Below are 20623 nucleotides of genomic sequence, written 5' to 3' on the forward strand. Positions count from 1 at the left end.
TCTTTGAAGGATGAAGCAGTATATAAATGACCTTAATAAATACATTTTAAAAAGCGAGTGTGTGTAAAAATCTGTTTTTTATTCCTGTCTTGACCTCAGCCCTTCACCTGAAGGACATTGTTCTCTTAGGAAAAGGAGATGTCAACAGATACATAGCTTTCCAAAGGCAAATGGCTGAACTCCTGTGCTGCACAATTTGCATGATAATTGAAGATACTCACTTTATAATGCATTGTATGAAAGGCCATTTAGTTCTCTTTGCTTCTTATTGCCTTAAGGGGGTTGCCTCTAAGGAGGGGAGACAAAGTCTGGGAGGCAGATAACTGCCATGACTACCCTGTTGTGCCAGGAGATGTAAAGGATCACAGCGTTTTACTTTGCATTAAGAGAGACAAAGAATCTTGCAGCACCTACTTCAAAATCAGTATTTAGGCCAGCCAAAATGTCACAAAATAATGGTCAAGTTTTCAGGTTCTCCAGAACTCTGCCTCAGCCTAATAGTTTATTGCGTGGCGAGTTCCCGCCCCCCACCAGGATAAATAAAGACACAAGACACCATAGTTTAAGGTTAAATGGGCGAATTAGGCCACAACTTTATTGAATTCAGGAATGAGAGGCATTGGCTTAGGCATTGGTCCTAACGACTATCCGGCTCCAGCCCATTTGCTGGAGACACGGGGAAGGGTTAACACTATATCGGGGGAGTATCCTGCTGAGGCACGTGGACTAGGAGCTCCCCTGGGTCACCGCTCGGGGGCATGCCTTTGGCCCACACCTCCATAGGTTTCGGACAGGGCCACGCCCCCCGGAGTCCTTTAACGGACCACCCTTCGGTCGCTGGGGGGAGGTGATGGCGTTCCTCCCCCCCCACATCCTCTTAACCCCTTCTTACCAATGCCTAACCGCCACACGAGCAATCGCTCGCCGCTAATACTCTCATGCCTGAAACCAATCCCTTACCCCCTTTGCTATATCAGTAAGCCACATGTCATTTCCCGCATCTGAAAGATGCACGCCATCAAGCCGGTAGAGGGCCTCGCAGTTGCCCGGGTGGTCAATGACCCTCCCACCCAGGGCTGCCACTCTACGCACCACCGCCCGATCCAAGGCTTTCCTAGCCCTATTTGTGGCTATGGGGCACCTGCTCTCTCTCCAAACCTGGCTTTCCATCAACAAGGCCCCAAGAATGGTGATGTTTGGATAAGAGGCCTTAAGTTCCTCAAAGTCATTAAAGATATGCCACATCAAGTCGACTGCCTTTCTGTAAGCTAAATCCTTTTCACCTAATTGGATAACTAAAGCATCTGGGGGCCCCTCCACTGCCGCTCTGGCCCTAATAGCGGACAACATTTCGGCCCAGCGCATTCCCCTCCGAGAGATCCAAGATATATTGATGTAGTTAAGGTGCGGCCCGAGACCGGAATTGATGGCGCGGACCCTGGCTCAATGCCCAATGCTGTGCCCGATTATCCAGATGCGCGCCCTCATAGCTCCTGCACCCTAGGGTCCCCGTTAACGGCATGGTTTCTATCCCAGTGGACGGTGCAGAGCCTATACTCCAAATGTGCACCACAACGTCACCTGAAAGCAAAAGAAGGTAACGAAGCCAGGTCAAGTATACTGTGAACAATCACAAGGTCTTACGAATATATCCCCTAAATGCATCAGACTTCCACTGCCCCCAAGTCCTTCATCCTTTCAGCTGAGAGTCCCAAATGCAGTGCTGTGGTGGCGGCCCCAATCCTAAAGGAGTTAGCCGCGAATTCAGCTGAGGATAAACCGCAGGCAGCAATCTCCCTTCGCATAACGCGCGTGGACTGATGCCGTGCAAGGCGGGAGCCATCCAAATGTATAAGGAATGGACCTGAGACAGTTGGTCTCACGTACATGAAATGTTTAGTGTCCTTTACTGCTGATCAGTTTTGGAACATTGGACATGCAGGACTAAATTGGATCTGAACAAGGTCAGGTCTCTCAAACTACCCCGGGCAGCGGAATCTGGTTGGCCCTTACAAACCACTTCACCACTGCGCATCGGGCCAAAGGCAATGGAGTATGCAGCTGAAAATAACCGGGCCTTGTCCTCGGACCAACAGATACTTCTTATTTTATTTTATTATTATTATTATAATTTTATTTAATTATTTATTTATTTTGGAATTGGCATAGAATGTCATAAGGGCCTTCTACCATCACTTTTAGGAGGCTGCAGCCTGCGCCAGCCGTACAACAACAACAACAACAACAACAATAGTAATAGTAATAATAATAATAATTTATTATTTGTACCCCGCCCATCTGGCTGTGTTTTCCCAGCCACTCTGGGCGGCTTCCATAGAAACCAAACATACACTAAAATATCACACATTAAAAAACTTCCCTGAACAGCAGCCCTACAGTGCCCTTCACACTAAGAAGTCCACGCCAGGGTCTATGGATTAAACAACCTTACAGAAAAAGGGAGATTTTTAAGAGTCTTTGCTGCACGACCCAGCACCCTCCAATGTACCAAGTATTGCAGAGCTTCAGCCTTGGTAGGAGGTGTGTCAAGCCTAGGATTTTCTAATTTGCCTCGAGGTGTGTCAAGCCTAGCATTTATTCATTCATTCATTCATTATTTATTTATTAATTTATTATTTGTTTGTTTGTTTGTTTGTTTGTTTATAAATTTGCCTTGGAACTCCATAAAGTCCAACCAAGCCTTTTTATAAGATCTAAGCGTGGACGGGGCTCCTGAAGCTAATACTCCCTTCAGGACATCACGTTCCCAAGGCTCTAAAGGTGCTCCCGGAATGGCTGTGGCAATTTGCTGCGCCTGGGCATCCGTGATGTCATTGTCAACCCTAGGGGTAAATTTGGTAGAGAAATAGATGTTTAATTCTAAGCACAAAAGGACAAAGGTCTGGGGGCAGATCTGCCACTCTAGGAGAGTGTGATAATTGCTTTGACAGGACACTGACAACCGTTTGATTGTCGGTCCAGAAGCATACCTGGTGATTCCTGAACTTGTCAGCACGCAAATGCCATTGTACTTTTCCAGGAACTTCAACCCAACCTTCAGGTCTGACTTGACCACTTTAGAGAGGCGCACTCAGTGTTGCGGAGCACGCAGTCCTGCTGACAGCTTAGCCAATCGCCCACAAAAGGGGCGGCCAGGGGACACTACCCAGCATGCAAAGTTGAGGTGACCGAAGCGTGAATTGACTCTGGCCAAGGGTGATCTTCTTGAGGGGAAGAAGTTGCAGAATTAATGCTAGCCTCTCCCTTGGTAGGCGGGATGTCTGTGCAATTGTGTCCAATTCAATACCCAAAATAGGTTATGGTCAAAACTGGACCCTCTGTTTTGTCCACCACCAAAGGTACCCCAAGCTCCTCGGCCAGGGAGGGAAAAGCCTCTAAAAGAGAAGCGCACTCAGGGCTATTACTAATGATGGGGGGGGGGGAAACAGTTATCGAGGTAATGGGTCACCCCTTCAGAACCAGTTCTAAAGCGAAGAGCCCAGTCCAAAATTGCACTAAATGACTCAAAGGCTGCACAAGCTACTGAGCACCCTATCGGCATAGATTTGTCTATGTAATAAAGGTAAAGGTACCCCTGCCCGTACGGGCCAGTCTTGACAGACTCTGGGGTTGTGCGCCCATCTCACTCAAGAGGCCGGGGGCCAGCGCTGTCCGGAGACACTTCCGGGTCACGTGGCCAGCGTGACAAAGCTGCATCTGGCGAGCCAGCGCAGCACACGGAATGCCGTTTACCTTCCCGCTGGTAAGCGGTCCCTATTTATCTACTTGCACCCGGGGGTGCTTTAGAACTGCTAGGTTGGCAGGCGCTGGGACAGAGCAGCAGGAGTGCACCCCGCCGCGGGGATTCGAACCGCCGACCTTTCGATCGGCAAGCCACAGTGCCACCCACATCCCGTCTATGGAATAAGCCCCCTCCAATCTAAAACCTAGCCATAGAGATTCCTCAGGGTGAATTGGCAGGAGACGGAAAGTCGACTCAATGTCGCACTTAGCCAAGAGCGCGCCCCTGCTGCACCTGCGCATACGCTTTATAGCCTGATCAAAGGAGGCATACTTCACAGAACAAGGCTTCTGTGGTATTGCATCATTGACTGAGCCACCTCTAGGGTAGGATAGGTTGTGGATCATAGGATACTCTCCTGGAGTCTATGGGGGGACAATGCCTAAAGATGAAATGAGTAAACCCGCTATAGGTGGCCCCCTGAAGGGGCCGGCCACCCTCCCGGCCAGAAATTTCTTTAATTTCTTTTTTGCAATAGCTGGCATTTCCCAAACTGATTCTTTGGTTTTGGGGGGTGGGGTTCCCTGAGTTAGGGGGTAATGAAACGACCAGTTTGTGGCTGTTCTTTTTGGTGGGTTGTGAGCTTTTCAAGACCCCTGGTGGAAATGCCCCCTGCTGCCCGGAAAGGGCTGTTTACCTTTAAAACATGAAGACACTGGGTGGCTACCTAGGCACTTCTCACCTTCATGCGCATACTTACAATTTGGCCCCTGGCACACACCCGTGTTGTACTCCCAGCAAACCTCATGGTGAGGGACTCGCTTAGCTTCAAATTTTCCAACTTTCCCTTTTCCACATAGGGACCCATATGCTCCATCCAGTCATTCTGGTCGCTCGGAACCCAGCAGGTGGTGAGCAGCAGGAAGCTTTTCTGAATCGTCCTCGGCATCAGAAGGCTTACCGTATTTTTCGCCCTATAGGACGCACCGTCCCATAAGGCGCACCTAGTTTTTTTGGGGGGAAATAAGGGGGGGGTATTTTTCCCCCAGGCGCGGGGCAGGGGTGGGGGAGGCCCGAGCTTCCCCCAACCCCAGCCCCCAAACAGGCAGCTCTCTGCAAGCCGTGGGAGCCCAGCGCTGGCTCCCGCTGCTTGCGGAGAGGTCCGCGAAGCCTGGACGTGCTGATCTCAGCGCGCGCAGGCTTCGGCATGCCGGCAACTCTCCGCAAGCAGCGGGAGCGCTCCCGCTGCTTGCGGAGAGGTCCGCGAAGCCTGGAGAGCGAGAGGGGTCGGTACGCACCGACCCCTCTCGCTCTCCAGGCTTCAGCGAAAGCCTGCATTCGCCCCATAGGACGCAACCAGATTTCCCCTTCATTTTTGGAGGGGAAAAAGTGCGTCCTATAGGGCGAAAAATACGACACTTCTTTTGCTCTTCTTGGCCGAATGCTTCTTCTTACTTAGACTTCTTTCTCCCTTGCCCATCATTGGAGACTGGTGCTGTTCTGCAGCCGCTGCCACTTCCTGTTGCCCCTGCGTCTCTTCCTCCGATGATGTTTCGGAGCCCCCTTCCGCGGTAAAGACTAAGGTTGTGAATGCTGTAGAATACTGGGAAAGTCTGGGGTATACTGAGAGGCAGAAAGGTTATAATTGTATAGACTGTAATTACAGTGGTGCCTCGCAAGACGAAAAGAATCCGTTCCGCGAGTCTCTTCGTCTTGCGGTTTTTTCGTCTTGCAAAGCAAGCCCATTAGCAGCTTAGCGGATTAGCGCTATTAGCGGCTTAGCGGATCAGCTGATAAGTGGCTTAGCGGATCAGCTGTTAAGCGGCTTAGCGGATCAGCTGATAAGCGGCTTTGCGGATCAGCTGATAAGCGGCTTTGCGGATCAGCTGATAAGCGGCTTTGCGGCTTAGCGGATCAGCTGTTAAGCAGCTTAGCGGCTTAGCTGATAAGCGGCTTAGCTGTTAAGCGGCTTAGCGGATCAGCTGATAAGCGGCTTAGCGGATCAGCTGTTAAGCGGCTTAGCGGATCAGCTGTTAAGCGGCTTAGCGGATCAGCTGTTAAGCGGCTTAGCGGATCAGCTGTTAAGCGGCTTAGCGGATCAGCTGATAAGCGGCTTAGCGGATCAGCTGTTAAGCGGCTTAGCGGATCAGCTGTTAAGCGGCTTAGTGGATCAGCTGATAAGCGGCTTAGCGGCTTGGGGAAAAGGGGGGGGGGGAGGAAAAAAAACCCTGCAGGAACTCGCAAGACATTTTCGTCTTGCGAAGCAAGCCCATAGGAAATTTGTTTTGCGAAGCACCTCCAAAACAGAAAACCCTTTCGTCTAGCGGGTTTTCCGTCTTGCAAGGCATTCGTCTTGCGGGGCACCACTGTATGTGTGAGGATGCATAAATGGCTTGCTACCCGAATGTGGAACCCTAAATAAGGAGGCCAAAGTGCAAGGGAGCTCCTCATTGCTGGACGGAAGAACTCAATATTTGGGAAGAGGCCGCAGTGACCATGGGCCTGAATTGTTGGTAAAAGGTTTCAAAAGCAGAGGAAACACTGACTAGGCCTGTGGGTTGCAGGGCACAGGAGGCTATCCTGACCCATCTTGGACACAGGACCCACTGTTGAATCATTGGCTGCTCTCAGCACTGCTGCGGTGGCCGCGAAGGTGCCGGGGCGGTCCACAACGTTAGGTGGCGTATCCGGGATGCATTCTTGGGTGAGCGCCAGAGGTGCCGCTGCCACCTGATCTGCGGGTCTATATTGCCTATAAAATGTCTAAAAAGCATTGAAAAACTGTGCCAAAGCTTGTGGGTTACTAGGCACTACGAAGGCCTGAGGCCCCTCTTGGTTCCCTTGTGCCCCCCCCCCCAGATACAGCAGGCATTACAAAGCCTAGGACCCCTCCTGGTTCCCTTGTGCCACCCCAGATATAGCGCCATTTTGCTGCTTCTCTTGAGCAGACATAGTTTGATACCCTTAATTAGCCTGGTTCTGTAAAATCAACGCCAACTAGCTTGGATTATATGTGTGAGCTGCGAGCAATATCACGGTAGTTCAGTATTGTCTGCACCGGTAAGTTTAAAGGACCCAAAGATGCCTAACTAATCTCCAACAAATTGTATTTAGCTGCAAACAATATCACCGTAGCTCAGTATTATCTGCACTGGATAGCAGTCCAAAATACAGTGGTGCCCCGCAAGACGAATGCCTCGCAAGACGGAAAACCCGCTAGACGAAAGGGTTTTCCGTTTTGGAGGTGCTTCGCAAAACGAATTTGCTTTGCAAGACGAAAATGTCTTGCGAGTTCCTGCAGGGTTCCCCCCCCCTTTCCCCAAGCCGCTAAGCCGCTTATCAGCTGATCCGCTAAGCCGCTAAACAGCTGATCCGCTAAGCCGCTTAACAGCTGATCGCTAAGCCGCTTATCAGCTGATCCGCTAAGCCGCTTATCAGCTGGTCCACTAAGCCGCTAAGCCGCTAATAGCGCTAAGCCGCTAATGGGCTTGCTTCGCAAGACGAAAAAACCGCAAGACAAAGAGACTCGCGGAACGGATTCTTTTCGTCTTGCGAGGCACCACTGTACCAGCCCACACCTCAAAGCAATGTATTTAGAGGAATACTGAGTCTATAATAAACAGAAGAGAACCTTTGATAATGTAAGCAGCTATGCAGCAAGCTAGAGGTAGAATTATAAATTGTAACCCAGCAATACAGCAGTGAAAAATGATAAATTGACTTATGCAACAAACCTATAAGCAAAGCAAAGCTCCCAAGAGCCCTTAAGCACTATTATCAAAATCAACCAAATGAATTAAATTGCCAGATTAAACATATACTTACAAACTAACAGATGAAATACCAGAAAGAGATGAACGTAGAAGAGGCATGAGCTATTTACTTTAGATTCCCTATAAACCTGTATGCAAAGATTATTTTGCAGGCAAAGAAGCCCTTTAATAAATCAAATGATATAAAACCCGGATCTCTTTTTCCTTATAACTATGAATTGACTATACCAAATTATAAAACTTAATGCCTAGGCAGAGAGTAAATGACACAGCTCCTCAGAGCACCGCAAGCTGAATGAAATAATTTGAATTCCAATATACTGTGCACTAATGCTTCAATTTAAGGGATGCGGGTGGCGCTGTGGGTAAAACCTCAGTGCCTAGGACTTGCCGATCGCATGGTCGGCGGTTCGAATCCCCGCGGCGGGGTGAGCTCCCGTCTTTCGGTCCCAGCTCCTGCCCACCTAGCAGTTTGAAAGCACCTCTAAGTGCAAGTAGATAAATAGGTACTGCTTTATAGCGGGAAGGTAAACGGCGTTTCCGTGTGCTGCGCTGGTGCTGGCTCGCCAGATGCAGCTTTGTCACGCTGGCCACGTGACCTAGAAGTGTCTGAGGACAGCGCTGGCCCCTGGCCTCTTAAGCGAGATGGGCGCGCAACCCTAGAGTCGGACACGACTGGCCCGTACGGGCAGGGGTACCTTTACCTTTACCTAATGCTTCAATTTAATTTAAATGCGTTTTGTAAATTCCCAGAATGAAATTCTCAAGAGTGTAAGTATAAACAAAAGCAGTCAAATTAATTAGAGGATATCAATTCTAAGATCAGCCTAGCCAGAGACGCTGTAGCCAGCTCTATACAAGCTTATGCACCAAGAGGAGGGGCTCCCTCTTTTAATAATTGCGCTATCATCCTTTGTTTATATTGCTTATCTTTATTTCCTTTGTTTATATTGCTTTTGAATTTAAAACCAACGAGAAAGTGAGGGGCACTCGAAAAGGAGATAGCTCCCACGTGGTTTTGCCTCTCCTAAAATGGCTGCCGCCGCAAGGCCACGTGGGCAATCAAAACAGCGGCCGTAATGCGTTCCCGTTGCCTAGCGACAATGAACACGTGCGAAAACACTTAACACTAGCCCTTTAACACTGAAAAATTCCGCAGCCTCAAGAGCAAAACCTGCAGGTATTCCCCACGGACCCCTTATGAACGTTAATTATTCCCCTGGTTTTCTCGCCGGTTAAGCTTAAAAGGGAGGGTTTGTAAAATTACTTCCCACGTGGAATGCCTATAGTAAAATGGCGGCCGCCCGGAAGGGCACGTGGGCGGATGAAATGGCGGGCGGGGCGCGCTGGTTGCCCGGCAACGGCGCAGCTGCTTCCGAGGCTTTCCAAGTCTAAACTTCCGCGCGAAAATGAAACAGGCTGTAGAGGAAGCGATGCTCTGCGGAAGCCACTCACCCCCTCAAGAATGCTGCTGAAATGATTATTTAACAAGAAATTCTGCAAGAAAATGAAACACAACCGGCACAAAACGCAGCCCGCTCTCCTCCCGCAGCTGCCATTCCGCCTAGTTGCACCACGCTCCCCTGCACAAACCCCTAGCGAAAACCTGACGCCCCAACAGCAAAACCTGATTGGATGGGTGCGCTGCGTCCTCCGAACGGCCCCAAACGTTCTTCCTTGAGCTCCTTGCAGAACAGGCAGTCAGCAGCCGAGGGCAAGCAACGGATCACCAGAAAAAGCTCCACAAAGCTGAATAAATTCCTCTGAAGGGGGCGTATGCAGCAGCAGGCACGGCAAGCTCCTGAGGGCAGGGAACTTGCACCGAAACACACAGAGCTCCCTGTAAAACTGTAGACGTGAAAGAGATGCACACACACAGTGATTTAAGCTCAATTACAGCTCCAGTGTTAAACTGCAGCAGCTGGAATGGAGCGCAAAGGGGGAAACCCCCAGAAGGAGAAAAGCCCCAAATTGGTTTCAGCTCCAAAACTAGAGATAACAACTCCTGAACATCAAGCAGTTTAGAAATCAAGCAACACCAGCAGCGAATGCTGGAAATTCTCTGTAAAAGAAACAAGCATAAGCTTTGGAAACAGGGCGAGTGAATTAATTTCTCATCATATAAAGGATCTGGAGCAAACGGGAAAAAAGAAACGGCAGGTGTTTGTTGTTGTCGTCCCATCCCATGGTACAAAATCTTTTATCTATGTTTGTTCCATCGATTCTTACCTGGAGCAAGAAGTTCAGAGGAATCCTGAGCAGGGTGTTCACCTGCTGACCTCTCTACTGCAGGAGGCTCTGGGAAAGTCTTCCACCTTCTCACACAATCCCATGAAACTAGCATCCAGGTGTAAGGAAGGACTAATCAACTAGAGGTTCAGCCTCTAAAATAAAACTCCTTTCATTCTAGCCTGGTAACACAACCCCCATGCACTGCCCTCTGGTGGGGAGAAGCTTAAATGACCCCCTACCTGACTAGGATCACCTCTTCTGTTGAGGAAGTAGGTTAGTCATCTGACTGTGGAGATGGTGGGAGCCTGGGCTCCTTTCGTGCCTTTAACAGTAGCTTGAGCTGAGAAAGAAAAATCAGCAGGGAAGCTTTCCATAGCAGAGTCAAACCCAGCCCCTGAATCAATCTGACCGGAGGGAAAAAGCTGGAACATTAACTATGATAATCTTTCCCCAATTTGGCGCCACCCAGATGTTTCGAACTACAACTCCCAGTGCCCCGGATGGGAGTTGCAGCCCGAAACATCTGGACTGTGTCAGGTTCGGGAAGGCTTCATGGTGACACTGAGTGCTGGAGGGGCAAACATTTAGCTTATTTCCCTCTTCCCTCCCCATCCCCTTTATTCAATTTGCATCGTGCTAGTTTCTAATATAATAATAATAATAATAATAATAATAATAATAATAATAATAATAATTATTATTATTATTTATTATTTATAACCCGCCTATCTGGCTGGGTTTCCCCAGCCACTCTGGGCGGCTTCCAACAAAATATTAAAATACAGTAATCCATCAAACATTAAAAGCTTCCGTAAAACAGGGCTGCCTTCAGATGTTTTCTAAATGTCTTGTGGTAGTTCTCTTTGACATCTGATGGGAGGGCGTTCCACAGGGCGGGTGCCACTGCTGAGAAGGCCCTCTGCCTGGTTCCCTGTAGCTTTGCTTCTCGCAATGAGGGAACCGCCAGAAGGCCCTCAGCGCTGGACCTCAGTGTCTGGGTAGAACAATGGGGGTGGAGACGCTCTTTCAGATATACTGGATCGAGGCCGTTTAGGGCTTTAAAGGTCAGCACCAACACTTTGAATTGTGCTCGGAAACGTACTGGGAGCCAATGTAGGTCTTTCAAGACCGGTGTTATGTGGTCCCGGCGGCCGCTCCCAGTCACCAGTCTAGCTGCCGCATTTCTATCCCACTTTCTCAATTCTTCTATTTCTATCCCAATTTCCCTCCAAGGAGTTTGAGGCCGCACACCTGCTTTCCCTTCCCCTATTTTATCCCTGCAACAACCCTGCGAGGTTGGTTAGGTTGAGAAGCGGTGGTTGGCCCCAAGCCACCCAAAGCGAGCTTCACAGTGGACGAGTGTTCATGAACTGGCAGGACGACAGGGAGGAGGAAGGGGTGTAGCCACAATTGGCACACACCAGGGCAAGGTGGAGGATAGGTGGGTGGGGTGGCTGGAATGTACTCACAGGGCGGCGGAGGATGGGCTGAGAGTCAGTGCCCAGGAACCAGAGAAGCAGGACCCGTAACCAGAGACAAAGGTCTCCACGAACTCGGCCGGCTCCAAGGGGAGCAGTGGGTGGGTGCTCTAGGAGGCTGAGGCAGGCAAGGACCCACAGCCCAGCTCCCTAGCTAGCCAGGTGGGGCTTGTTAGCTCTGGGAAGGGTGTGATTCCTCAGCTGGAGTAAGCTTGGAACAGGGGAGGGTCACCTGTTCCTCATCAAGCCCCAATGCTGCAATCAGCCTGCAAAATACAAAAGGGAAGCTGCGCCTGCTCAACCGCCCATGTTGATGTTCCAGGAGTGCTACAGAGCTGTACTTTTTGGGAATACAGACAGACATCTCTAGGTACTTGCTGCCAGGTATAATTAGGCATTTGAATCCAGGTCTCCTCAGGTCGCCAGGCGGGATCCTCTAATGAATATACACCACAAGCTTTCTAATTGGACTTTAAGGCAGTGTTGTTGTTTTTCTGGGAGTGCTCAAGGGAACGCAGTGCCAGCACCTCCCCCCTCCCAAAAAAGAAAAGCTTTAAGGCAGGCATGGCCAAACTTGGCCCTCCAGATGTTTTGGGACTACAATTCCCATCACCCCTGACCACTGGTCCTGCTAGCTAGGGATCATGGGAGTTGTAGGCCAAAAACACCTGGAGGGCCGAGGTTGAGGAAGCCTGTTTTAAAGCATTATGATGCCATTTTAAACAATTCTGCCTCCCCCCCCCCCCAAGATTCCTGGTAGTTCTCTCAGAAGAGGCAATGAGCATTAAGCCACTCTGAGAAATGTACCTCTGTGAGGGGAATGAAGGGTTCTCTCTCCTGACAACTTCCAGCAGCTTTAGCAAACTACAGCTCATAGCAGCGCTGGGTTTAGGGCAGTGAGGGTGGTTCTCCCTGGCACAGGGTGCCAAGCTGATGGGGCGCAAAATTGAGAAGCTCCATAATTCAGGGATGCCAAATTTTGGTGCCATATTACCAAAGTCCACCCCTGCTCCCAGAATGCTTTGCGGAAAACAATGGCTGTTCCAAGTGGTATCATAGTGCTACAAATGTATGGTGTGGACATGACCTAAGTCTGTAGGCCGCTCCTCCTCCTCCTCCTCCTGTTATTCTCCTCCTCAAACTGTGCCTAAACATTATAGGTGCTTTAGAGATTAATAAATATCTGCACGTCAAGCTGTTGTTAAGAGGCGCAGCTTTAGTGGCTGGTGGGAAAGTTGGCAATACTACATGGCTGGCCTCTGCTGTGACACATCCTGCTCTCAGGAGCTCGCTCTGTCTGACTGTTGCATTTATAGTGCTGTTCGTTCACCCTCTTTATCCCAGGGAAGTCAATGATATCTCTCATCTGCCTCACCAGCCTATAGGTGCTCTGTCGTAGGGTGACCCCTGTCTTCCAGGGAGAAGCTTCTAACCGCAAGCAGCACTGGGAGACAGGCAACACTTTCAGGCTGTGCTTTTCAACATGGCGATAAAAGTGAGGGAGAGGACCTCCCTCCTCTTGGGGAAAGGTGGTTCAGTCAGTTCCTGGATGGAAAACTACCAGGGAACCCTGTTACACCCTTTGGGGTTCCATAGCGGAAAGGTGGGAATTAACATGCAATAAGTTAGTGATTAGGGATGCGGGTGGCGCTGTGGGTTAAACCACAGAGCCTAGGACTTGCCGATCAGAAGGTCGGCGGTTCGAATCCCTGCGACGGGGTGAGCTCCCGTTGCTCAGTCCCTGCTCCTGCCAACCTAGCAGTTCGAAAGCACGTCAAAGTCCAAGTAGATCAATAGGTACCGCTCCGGCGGGAAGGTAAACGGCGTTTCCATGCACTGCTCTGGTTCGCCAGAAGCGCCTTAGTCATGCTGGCCACATGACCCGGAAGCTGTACGCCGGCTCCCTCGGCCAATAAAGCGAGATGAGCGCCGCAACCCCAGAGTCGGCCACGGCTGGACCTAATGGTCAGGGGTCCCTTTACCTGAATGTAGCAAGCAAAACTGGCTGCCCTCATCCCCTTTGTTCCCAGACTACTCTCCTGCCCTCCATTCCTAGATAGGCCAAGTATGACTTGAATCAACATCAGCAGAGGCACAAGAACCATTTTATTTTATTTTTTTACTGTGGTCACCAAAGGTTTATTGAAAGAAGCAGAGGGTCAAAAGCTTGCAAAGGTTTTTCTAAGGCAGCCGAAAGGAGTGGTGGATTCGTGGGCGGTGAACAGGTTGTCTGGACCAATCGCATCCAAGCCTAGTTTTGGAATGATCGGTGCTTGATCTCTCTCTGAGCCAAGTCTTCAGAAACATCCTTACACATTAGTTAGGGGGCTGATGAAGGGAGGCTGCCTCTCTCTGACCCCTCAGCGACGACCACAACCCTGCCATGACATTGGTCTGGACGGCTTTCCCAATCAGTTTGGCTTCGATAGCTTTAATATCGTTACACTGCTTCACAAGCTGGGCCTTTGTATTTCGGGAGGTGTCCTCCAAGTCGGAAATCCTGAGCTCAGCCTCGCCCGAACACCCAGAGAGACTCCCGAGGGCGCTGAGGATGGCAGTGACTGAGGTGTGCAAGCGGGAGACTGCAGCCTTTATCTCCACAGCGTCGGCAGCAACTTGCTCTAGCAGAGCCATGAACTGGGCCAGCGTTGGCTCAGCCGCCATTTTGTAGAGAGGGGGAGGGGAGGGAGATACTGGCTCGGGTTTCAGTCTTTGGGGCTTTGGAGGGGAAGGTCCGGTCCCTGAGGCCGTTCTGATTGTCGCTGTAGTCAGATGCAATGCTTCCCGAGCCTGGAGATGGTCTTTGAGGGGTTGCCTTAGTCTTCTTCCTGGTTCAAGAAGTCTGCATTGGCTAAGTTTGTAGAGGCCCTTGTCTTTCCGGTCCAAACGTTTCTGAAGTTTTCCAGCTGGCTGGATTCTTTGAGGCACTCCAAGAACAGACTTGGCATGCATGTTTTCCCCATTAAAATACTTTCCTCTTTTGTAAAGTCGCCTTTGTTTCATTAAAGCCAGGAGGTCTCTGGGCTTCTTACCTGAATCGGAACAGCTAGCCTGGCCAGCATTTTTGGTGAACCGCCTATTGGACTTGGGACTTTTATATAGGTCTTCCCTGTGAGCCATTTCCCGGCTAACCATGTGCTTTGAGCACTGATCTTGACCCCCACAACCAGTGCGGCTATTCTGGTTCTCTGGTCCTGGTTCAGTATCTAGCTGAAGCATGTCTTTGGACAGATCTCTCAGACCATTTCCATAGAGAAGACATTTCTCCTGTCCATCATTTCCTGAGATGCTGGCGCGATGGCTCTCCAGAACGTTCTGGTCCTCGCTGATTGAATCTGAAATCCTACACCCACTTCCCTGGGCGTGAGCCCCACTGGTACTTACTTCTGAGTAAACATGTGCAGGTTTGTGCTGTAAGTCTGCCGTCTCGTTCACTTCAGTGAGAATCAGGTTTGAGCAAAGCTGCATAGGCGTGGACTGCAGGTCTTGCTTGGCAGAAATCTGAGAAATCTCGTCCACAGACATTTCCAGTGCCACATAGTCAGGATCTTCCCTGCTGTGGATTTTCTGATTGCTGCCAAGTCTTAGTGATTCCTCCAGTTCTGCAGAATCAGTACATGGCCTAGAGTCAAGATGAAGTGGGTCCCTCAAGCTGTTTCTAAGAAGAGTAGATCTCTCTTGACTTGCCTGTTGCCCCAGCAAACTGCTCTGGTCCTCTTTGATTAAGTTTCCCTGAAGATTCTGGAGGATTTTCTTCTCAGATAATTCATGTGACTCTCCAGATTGAGTCATAGGCTTAGAACTTTCCTCGCTGGGACTTTCCTGAGTATTGATAAATGCTGATAAGGATTCGCCCCAGTCCTCACAATCGGCACAAGTCTCCATCTCTAGGTGAACCATGTCACTGTCTAGTTTTTGCAAACTCTTCTGACAGAGAACATCCTTTTCTCTGTCTCTTCCTGAGTTGGTTTTTTGCTTCCTCTCCAGACAGCTCGGCCTTAGCAAGTCTTGTTCAGGGCTCTGCAAAATGGCCTCCTTGGATTTTCCCATCACCACCGATTCGCACGCTTCCAGCCAAGGATCCTCTTCTCTGCTTTTGCTATTGGTCCCGTCACCTGCTGAAGCAAGGAAAAGCAATCACACTGTGTCCTAAAAATTCATTAAGAATACATTGGCTGCACCAGTCCCTCTCTACTGCAATTAAAAGAAGTCACAAAATTGAATAATCAGCTCACGGTGCAATCCTATGCCTATCTAGTCCGGCGGAAGGCTTGGTGAGTTCAGTTTATTTATTTGTAAAAATATGCATATACTGCTAACTTGTATCGAAGCCATCTAGGCAGTGTACAGCAAATGTTAAAATAACAGAAAATGCAAGGAAAGTACAGAAGCAGAAAATGTCATGAGTTCAACTTAAAAAGACTGTTGATGAAAGAAAGTATTCAAAGGGCATCTAAAAATGGGAAGCTAGATGACCACATAAAATAGTTAATAAAAGATGTACAAGGGGATGATTATTTTAAGAGAAATCTGGGTATAACTGATGCATGCCTGAATTGTATGCTGCTGTAATGTAAAAGTGGAAAGAGTTGGTAACCGCACCAGGATTCTCTAGGAACACTTACTCATCCAGGCCACGTTATCGTAATTCTCCTGCACAACATTCCAGTAAAGGGTTTTCTCTTTGTGGCCCAGCAGAGCCCATTCTTCCTCCGTGAAACGCACAGATACATCTTCAAAGGTTACCAGGCCCTGAAACAAACAAGAGGGATATTCCATTAAGTATTAAGACTTCTGTTCACTGTGTTGGGCAAAGCCTTAGGAGGTTTTGGGAGGAAGGGACATAGCTTAGGGGCAGACCAGAGAATTTGCATGCACAAAAGCGGCAGCGCACGTACATTGCACACACATAGCTCAGTTGGTTAGAGCATGTGCTGATGATAACGCCAAGGTTGCAGGTTTGATCCCCGTATGGGACAGCTGAATATTCCTGCATTGCAGGGGGTTGGACTAGATGATTCTCATGGTCTACGGTTCTATGATTCTATCTCCAGCTGAAGGATCTTGGGTGAGGGCCTTTTTCAGTCTTGGTATCCAAGACATTTGAGATTCAGGGCCAGTCAGAGATGACTATACTAGAGGAGATGGACCAGAGGCCTGGCAATTTCTTAAGTCCAATAACTTGCATTTAGACACCACACCAGGTTTATTATTATTATTATTAAAAATCATTTGATAAAAAGGTACTATGGTTACCCAATTTCTCCCCGTGGCTCTGATAGCATAGCATTCAGGGCATGTTTTTGTGCAAACCCCTTTTTCCTCAGTCTAGCCCCAGGCCATTTCTGGTTATCCCATTCTATGCCACTCCATATCACAGCACTCAGCATCTTGGCATTTCCCACTTAACTGTACGGAATGCAAGTGAAGGGAAGATCAGCAGGAAGCTTCCCATTTATTTGGTCATGGGAACACAGGCTTAGCCTCACCTCACACCAATGCGATTAAATGCACACTCTGTCACAGGCACAAACGAGATATAATCAGAGAAGAGACCAAATCAGACTGGTTACTCAACCAGATTATGAGCAATAATGTGCCATCTGTGCCTTGTATCCCTGCCTTATATCAACAACAGAGAGAGAGAGAGAGAGAGAGAGAGAGAGAGAGAGAGAAGCAAACATTTTGCTTCCAGCAATGCTCTCCTGCAGTTTAGAGCTGCGTGACAAGAAGGAAGAAAGCTTTTCCATCATGGCACCTGCAAGCCAGGTATAGCTTCAATTGCATCTCACGCAGCCTTTAATAATAATAATAATATTTTATCATTCTGAGCGGCTTCTAACTAAACACTAAAATACAATAACCTATTAAACATTAAAAGCTTCCCTAAACACTAAAATACAATAACCTATTAGACATTAAAAGCTTCCCTAAACAGGGCTGCCTTCAGATGTCTTCTAAAAGTTTGGTAGTTATTTTTCTCTTTGACATCTGGTGGGAGGGCGTTCCACAGGGTGGGTGCCACTACTAAGAAGGCCCTCTGCCTGGTTCCCTGTAACTTGGCTTCTTGCAGCGAGGGAACCACCAGAAGGCCCTCGGCGCTGGACCTCAGTGTCCGGGCAGAATGATGGGGATGGAGACACTCCTTCAGGTATACTGGGCCGAGGCCATTTAGGGCTTTAAAGGTCAACACCAACACTTTGAATTGTGCTCGGAAACGTACTGGGAGCCAGTGTAGGTCTTTCAAGACCGGTGTTATATGGTCTTGGCAGCCGCTCCCAGTCACCAGTCTAGCTGCTGCATTCTGGATTAGTTGTAATTTCCGGGTCACCTTCAAAGGTAGCCCCACGTAGAGCGCATTGCAGTAGTCCAAGCGAGAGATAGCCAGAGCATGCACCACTCTGGCGAGACAGTCTGCGGGCAGGTAGGGTCTCAGTCTGCGTACCAGATGGAGCTGGTAGACATCCCCCCTAGACACAGAATTGACCTGCGCCTCCATGGACAGCTGTGAGTCCAGAATGACTCCCAGGCTGCGCACCTGGTCCTTCAGGGGCACAGTTAGCCCATTCAGGACCAGGGAGTCCTCCACACCTGCCCGCCTTTTAAAAGAAGAAAAGCCAGCGAAAACAAAACAAAAACACTGGTTATGAATGATATGTGTGTCATATCCAGCTTACCAGAATCCTTTTCCAACAGGCTCCAGGTAAACCTTTCCCAACAGGCTCCAGGCCCCAACAAACCCTGTGACCCACCACCCTGACCTTTTGCTGAATGCATTGCAGCAGATATTCTCTAGCCGCCAGAAAAGGATTAACACCGGATGTCAGTTTCTGGCCAAGGAGACGGAACTCACTGGGTCTCCACAGCACAGAGGTGGGGAACCTAAAGAGCCACATCCCTTCACAGACAATCACCCAGGGGCCACACGCCAATGGCGAGGCAAGGGTGGGTGGGGCAGCAGACATGGCTCTAGCCCCAGCACAGTCAACCGCCATCATAGTTCGAGGACAAATTCCAGCCAGGCAAAAGCACTTGAGGAGGGACATGGAGCAGGGCTGGTGAGGGTTGTGGACTGGGGAAAGCGCAGAGGGCCAGTTAAGAGAGGACTAGAGGGCTGCATTTCCCCCCTGAGCTACAGCAGGTCTGCAACAACAGAAGCACAAAGGGCAACATCAAACAGTACGAGTTTTTCTGGGTCTGCATTAGAATCGGATACACAACAGCATTCCATTCTTAAGAGTGGCATAGTGGTTAGAGCGTTGGACTAAGAGCCGGGAGTCCAGGAGTTCAAATCCCCACCCAGCCACGGAGCTCACTGGGTGACCTTGGGGCAGTCGCTCACTCTCAGCCCAACCTACTCCACAGGGTCGTTGTGAAGATAACATTGGGAGGTGGAGAACCACCTAGGCCACCTCAAGCTCCTTGAAGGAAAAGTGGGCAACACATGTAAACATATCAATAAAAGAAAAAAAGAAAACACATCCCAGCGCCAGCACCTGAACAGCGTTAGCTGGCTCCTCTTCCCTCAAATAGCTCTGGACCAGCTGAAGTGCCTCCTTGCTGCTGCCTGGCTCCCTGGCTCTCACACACGCCTGCAAATTCCCTGGAAGCATGTTCAAGAACTGTTCCAGGACGACCATGTCCACAATCTGGTCCTTGCTGTGCTGATGAGGACACAGCCATCGCTCAGCTGCCTCGCTCAGCCAGGACAGAATCGCCTGGGGGGCTTCTGCAGGCGGGACAGGGCCCAAGCGGAACCTCTGGCGAGCAGCTTCCCGACTGGACCGGGTTTCGAACAAACGGGGTGCATTTGTGCCGTTGCCCAGAGCAAAGGCGGCCTTGGATCTTGCGTTCTCAAATGCACCTGAGTGCTCAGGCAAGTCCAGAGAAGCTGGCGAAGACGGATCTACAGGAACTGTCTCAGCAACAGAAGAAGATCCCTGCTGCAAGTCCGACATGACTTGGCGGGCTGCGTTCAGACGTGCCCTCAAGAGCTGGATGGTTAGCTTTGGATCGTTCTGGATGCGTGGCTTGCGGGAAGCGGGCACCCCTGGCGACGCTTGGCAGCCTGGCACGGACCCTTTGCGGACGGGCTCTTGGCTAGAGGAGGGCCTTTCCTTCGTGCCACGCATCTCGGCATCCGTGCCGGCTGTCTTGGCAGGAGGAGGGTGATCGTGTGGCAAGGAGTGGACCAGCTTGCCGTGGCGCGTGTGGACCCTCCCCGGGCAACGGGACTTGTGGTAGTCGGCGCATTTCCAGACCATCTTGCTCTTGCTCTCCCGCTCCTTCCGATACAGGTACCCTTCGTGAAGCAGCTGATCCCTGCCTTTCCGACTCTTGACGTATTTCAGAGCCATTTTTATGGGGGGAGGAGGAGGAGGAAAATCAATAAATCAAATGAAAGAGATGGATGGTTTCGGAAGAGTGGAGTGGGGGGAAAACAACAACCAGTAAGGGAGGAAAACGAAAATCCCTGCAACAAAGCCAAGGGACGCCGGAGATCGGCCGAACAGCTGCCGGGAAACGCCAAGGTTCTCCTTCTGGTCCGGCTCAGGGTCTGCGGGTGGCGCGCGCGTGTCAAGCTGCGCCCGTTCCCTCCGCCTCCGCTTCAACGCGATCGGGAAAGCCGTGCAAGGAAAGGAAATGTGAGGTTTCCTCGCTCCGCTGTCCCAGCCCTTTTTCCTCCCCTTTCCCCTGTATCCGGCGTTAATTGTTAAGTCGCAGCAGCCCTTGGGGTGCGGGTTGCTCGGATGCAGGAGGAGCCCGGAGCCATCGGGCTGACAAGTTCTCACTCCGGTCGGAGAAGGTGGAGCACGCGACGAGAAGGAAAGCGGCGTTCGGATTGGACGGGGATGCGGACTAAGCCCCGCCCCGCTTTCGCTCGTCAGCAGGTGGAGGAGGAGACAGCGTCGGATCGGCTTCGACCGCGCAGGAAGGAAAAGCTTTGCAAAGAGAAAGCTGCTTTCGCCTCGGAGCCCCCTAGTGGAGAAACGGGGTTCCCTCACAGGCGGGTATAGGATGGCAGCCCTCAAACGTGCTGATTTCAGCTGGAATGATCGCTCACAACAAACTTATCTGGGCTGGATCCACTAGTGGCAATGTGCGCTTCCCACTGAGGATCGAGAACTCGCTAATAATAATAATAATAATAATAATAATAATAATAATAATAATAATAATAATAATAATAATAATAATTTTGTTGGAAGCCGCCCAGTGGCTGGGGAAAGTATGTATGTATGTAAAAAGGTAAAGGTACCCCTGACCATTAGGTCCAGTTGCGGATGACTCATCTCGCTCTATAGGCCGAGAGAGCCGGCATTTGTCCGCAGACAGATTCTGGGTCATGTGGCCAGCATGACTAAGCCGCTTCTGGCGAACCAGAGCAGCGCACAGAA

General features: G+C 50.0%; 1 protein-coding gene across 1 annotated transcript in view; it reads right to left on the minus strand.

Moving 5' to 3' along the window:
• The window catches only part of LOC114590936 (uncharacterized), a 36072-nt gene extending 15850 nt beyond the window's left edge, over positions 1–20222 (minus strand). The window contains exons 1-3 of the mRNA XM_077923515.1: positions 18722–20222; positions 15851–15977; positions 13545–15343 (exon numbers count right to left, since the gene is read on the minus strand). Coding sequence (XP_077779641.1) covers positions 13545–15343; positions 15851–15977; positions 18722–19582 — 2787 coding nt within the window. The 5' untranslated portion in view covers positions 19583–20222. The remainder of the gene's footprint in view (positions 1–13544; positions 15344–15850; positions 15978–18721) is intronic.
• Between the last annotated feature and the right edge of the window lie 401 nt (positions 20223–20623).

This window comes from Podarcis muralis, chromosome 2 (assembly GCF_964188315.1).
Source record: "Podarcis muralis chromosome 2, rPodMur119.hap1.1, whole genome shotgun sequence".
Classification (NCBI taxonomy): Eukaryota; Metazoa; Chordata; class Lepidosauria; order Squamata; family Lacertidae; genus Podarcis; species Podarcis muralis.